Source organism: Lycorma delicatula, chromosome 3, assembly GCF_047948215.1.
Source record: "Lycorma delicatula isolate Av1 chromosome 3, ASM4794821v1, whole genome shotgun sequence".
In the NCBI taxonomy this organism is placed as follows: Eukaryota; Metazoa; Arthropoda; class Insecta; order Hemiptera; family Fulgoridae; genus Lycorma; species Lycorma delicatula.
In genome coordinates this window covers 126594775-126599624 of record NC_134457.1, presented here as the reverse complement: position 1 = coordinate 126599624, position 4850 = coordinate 126594775, and the positions used below count along the sequence as shown (strand labels likewise).

The 4850-nt window shown below is 25.2% G+C and overlaps 1 protein-coding gene across 1 annotated transcript; it reads right to left on the bottom strand.

Moving 5' to 3' along the window:
* Positions 1-867: 867 nt before the first annotated feature.
* LOC142321979 (uncharacterized) lies at positions 868-3552 on the bottom strand. Its single transcript, XM_075360545.1, has 3 exons — positions 3396-3552; positions 1759-1881; positions 868-1187 (listed from the first exon to the last, which is right to left on the bottom strand). The coding sequence occupies exons 2-3, from the start codon at positions 1873-1875 to the stop codon at positions 954-956; spliced, it is 351 nt and encodes a 116-aa protein (XP_075216660.1). The 5' UTR covers positions 1876-1881; positions 3396-3552; the 3' UTR covers positions 868-953.
* Positions 3553-4850: the final 1298 nt, after the last annotated feature.

Below are 4850 nucleotides of genomic sequence, written 5' to 3'. Positions count from 1 at the left end.
TCATCCCTCATCATTAATAAACATCTACAGTTTCTTTCACAAATTAATATAGTATGTGTAACCTGTATTGGAAATATTCTAAGAAAATAATTCTTAGGTTAATATGTAGTTTAAATACCTCAATAAATTAAAATTTATATTTCTACTGAATAATAAAACTCCGAATGTTAGTGTGTATGTCAGTAGTTAAATTCTTACAGTAATGAACACTTTATTGTATTATAAATAAATTAATATAACCTGTTAATTGATTTTTTGGTCAGCACCATTGTTGATCAGTCTTATTAGAGTAGTTTAGTAAAAGCTGGTGGAAACTTTTCATTGGTTTAATGGCTGTATTATTGGTGTGTTGGTTTTCAATTTTGCATTCCTTCAGGAATATTAGCCTAGGACTGAATAAGACCCAACACTTTAAATTTAATTGTCTTTATAATCAGTTGTAACAGAATATTTTGTTATAAAAGAGTTGTTGTATTTTGAATTGTTATAAAAGAATATTTTGAAATTCAAGATAAATGTTTTATTTATCTTTCATAAATTGTTCAATATTTTGTGTCAAGGATTCAAGTGTTGAACTTATGGTAATGATAACCATATGAAAATTCATAGATGAGTTCTGTACTAAGTACATAATTTTATTGATCATAGTCTTACACAATTTTAAGTATAGCTGCAGTGAATTATTGTAGATATTGTGTAAGACTAGTCTGTCTCAAGTTTGTTAAACCATGTATAAAAAGGTAATATAGTTTACAAATACTATATGTACACATCTAATTCATTATAAAAGGCATAAGCAAGGTATAAATTTATACCATCGTATAAACTAATATCAAACAGGAAATATGGAGAAATAATTTGAGGAAGTAGATTTTAATAAAAGTTTATTATGTAAATAAATAACAAAAATAATAAGTTAATAAAAATAATATTAAACTATAGGAATTTCATTTTTAGCCTCCAAAGGGAACTGAAAACGAAACTCCGCCTCCTCTGTCATGTTTTGGTCCTGGGAAGTTACCAGAGTTTCTTTGGTAGAAAGCATTAGCATCCAGTTTTGCACCATTCCTTCCTTGCCACAAATTGTAATTGTACTCCCCTCTTAGAGTATTACCTTGACCAGGAGTATGTTTTCCTGTTAGGACAATACTTCCTTTCTCCTCCGGTGATCTCCTTTCTCTCAAAACCTATAATGTAGAAAACCATATTAAAATATACCAAAAATATACTATTTTTAAGGTAAAATATACCATTTTAAGGTACCATTAGTTTTAAGGCCCTGTAAAATGTTAAAATTAAAAATGTTTTGAGTTTGATGTTATGAGATGTGATGTTCACTGTATGTTGAATAAATACGTATTTCAACTACTTGAATCCCATCACTTTTAATTTTCTTACGTAGTATTCAGTACGAAAATACAATAATCATCCAAGTTTGCTTACAATTCTGTTTATAAACACCACAGAGTGTGACTTCAATTTAATATATACTTTTATTGTACTTTTGAAATAAGCTTTGGCGATATTTTTGCAAACAGTTTTAGAGATAAAGATCCTAAGGTATCTGAATCTATCTGAATCAATAAAGATAATCATTTTCAGTAAAAATTTGAAATGTTTATAAGAATTGATATACATAATTCAAAAATATAAGTTAACCTTGAACTTTCTTTATCAGTAATGATTCTTTTTTGAATATGAAAAATTAATCATATCAACTAAACATTGAAATATTATTCATAAAATATTTGATCTTACCGTTTCAAATGTATCTTCAGTTTCATACGGTAGTTGTTCTTCGTATAATGGTATAGCTGTTGATAAAGTTGAAATAATGCATACTAATAATGCTGCAGTGAATATTACCAACTTCATCTTAACCTTTATTTAAAAAAAAAAAAAGAAAGTAATATTAATAAGATGTTCATTTACAAAATTTTACAGCATTAAATTTAACAACTAAATAAATATTAAACAATAATATTTTTTAAATGTTAATTTCTGTAAAGGAAAACTATACAAAAAAATTATTTTTTACTTCTAAATCTGGTAATTTTGTTATCAGTTAGTTAAGTATTTTTCTAATTACAAAAAAAAGTTGATACTTGTATGATCGTTTAAGATATTCTTCTAGTTTTCTATTTATTTAGTACACTCGCTTTTTAAAATTACAGCAAACTCTTTAAGTTTCTGTTGAAATTAATAGATTTTTATTTTTTAATTAAAATAACATAAAACAAAACCCACTTCAATTTGTATTTTATTAAATACATAAATAATTTTAGAATGTAAGCTCTAGCTAAAAATCAGGCAGATTAATGACTTTTGCGTAGATTATGATAAAATAAATAAAGAGCAAGGTATAGTCTACACTATCTTAGCTTCAACACAAATGAAATGCCATTTTTTGGAGTAATTATGTTTTAATTTACGATTAATTTATAGATTAACAGTTAGCTATATTTTGGTAACATTAATAATTCCCAAAGAATTTTCATAAAGTAGTCGAATAATGGAATAAATAAAATATATGGTTACTATCCCGTTAAGTTATTTGTCAATGTTTCTTTAATTTTTATTATTACACGGTGTTTTTTTTTATGGCATTACTAACATTCATAAATTGAATCTGTGGCTAAGAGAAATTACGACAGGGTAACAATGCAAAAATAAATAAATAAAACTAAAGTTATTACAGTTCTGTACAATTCCGGGTGGGACATAATATAATATATTACTTAGGTTTAGGTTACATAGCATCAGAAATTACTTGTAAAAAAAATAAACAGTGATTCATTTATAAACTAGAGATTTCTCGTAAATTTCGTTGTTCGTATTTAAAGCATTAATAATATAAATATTTTTTTTTATATTAAACGGTTGGTTATATTTTTAAACAAATATTATACATTTATATTTTTAATTAAATAAGTACAAAAATCATATATTATTCATTTTCATATTTTTAACGGGTATTCTGTAAAACGTCGTAGATTAATACAATTCTAAAATATACCAGCGAAATATTTCGCTGGTATATATTTATATTTTATTATATAATTATTTTGATATATATTTTTACATATCATATTTGTTAATGATTGTTACTTTTATTCCAATTTAATTATTCAAAATTAAAAAAATACTATCTACAATTCTGACAATTCGAATATTGAATTTACCAATAGTCAAGTTAAAGTTTTGTTTTTGTGGTTGTTTCTCGCAATATTTTTTTTTTTAATTTTTCTTTTAACTAGAAGGCGTACTTATTAAGTAAATAAAATTGAAAGCTATTAAATTCTATTTTATGTTTGAAAACTTTATTTGATTAGTGATTATTTAGTTAATTTTAATATCTGTCTATAAATTAACAAAAATATTATTTTGGTACTTACAAAGATATTTATAGATGACACAGATTATTCAATAAATAAAATATTACTGATTCACACAAAATGTAAAGATGCAATGATAGTAAAGCATTCATTGCAGCCATTAATATACAAAACCAGGAGCTTTAGTGGTGATTCCCCGACCTGTGCCTATCATAGATCAGCGACCTCCGTCACAGTGCATCAAAATAATCACAGAAAATGTTTCCAAGTATTTATTTCCTTTACTTTCATCACAAATTCACAAAAAAACAATTAAATATAAAAAAGTAATAACGTTGATCTTTTTAAATGCGTAATGTATTTTATGAATGGCGGTATTCCCCGTATTTTTTAACAGTAATCAAAGTAGATTTTTTCGTGTGAAAGTACAAAGTACGTCTTTTGTTAATAATCCAAGCAGCCAGTTTTCTTACTTATTAAAATAAAAAAAATTACAGATGGAAATACAATTTAATATATATTTAATAATTTAATATGACTTTACTTAAATAAAAAAAATTTGGGGACGCCTACAAAATCGTATAATATATTTTAAAACAATCGTAATCATCGCACCTGGAAATACTCCGTTATAAATTAATTTCATATCCTGATCTCTATTGCCTTAGTTACTCCCAAATTACATTACACAATTCACTTTTCTATTATACCTCTGAAATAAACTTTATAAGTGTGCCTTGATTGTTATCAAAATTCGCTGAATATTTTTATTGGGTGATAATGTTTATGATCTTCAAGGATTGTACATGCAAAAAATTAAATATTTTTCTTAAGCATTAATTCATCCTGAGACCTTGCCAATTTTAAAATTTAGCAATTTTATAATAAGTATTTTTCTTAATCATCAATACTGCACTGTATTTCAAAGTAAAATTTCTATTATTTTTATCTATGAAATATGAAAGAAAGAAGTAAAATTTACAATGATTGAAAGCAATCAATATTAGATATTTTTATTTTTCGTATTTTTATTTATTTTTTTTATCAGTCTCCTTCCCAGAACAATATCAAATTTATTACTTCATCTAACTTCAATTTCAAATTTCCCCACACCCTCGATATACCACCCAAAAATATCCGAATACGCAAGAAAAAGGATTCTTAATTACGCAGAAATATTTTTCGGATGCGATCCTATAGTAACCTCACAGGAAGTCTCGGGTTCAATCAAACTCATGATACTGACAAAAATTAAATTATCTGCTCAAATTAGATTTGCATGTTTAAAAACTTATTATACGACCTTCAATTTTATTTTCATAATTAATTTAAATAATTTTTTTTTCAATAACTATTTATTTAAATAAAACTAACTGTGGAAATGAAAGGAATTATTTGATAGTGATAGCACAAACGTAGATCCACTTAACTTTTCTTTTTCCTGTTTAGCTTCCGGAAATTACCGTTCAGGTATTACTCAGAGGACGAATTAGAATGATATGTATGAGTGTAAAT

Bases quoted from the DNA above. Each gene is read 5' to 3' on its own strand.
- LOC142321979 (XM_075360545.1), bottom strand. From the start codon at position 1,875: ATGAAGTTGGTAATATTCACTGCAGCATTATTAGTATGCATTATTTCA. The intron at 1,188-1,758 runs GTAAGATCAAAT...TCTACATTATAG, and splicing joins CTGAAGATACATTTGAAACG to GTTTTGAGAGAAAGGAGATC.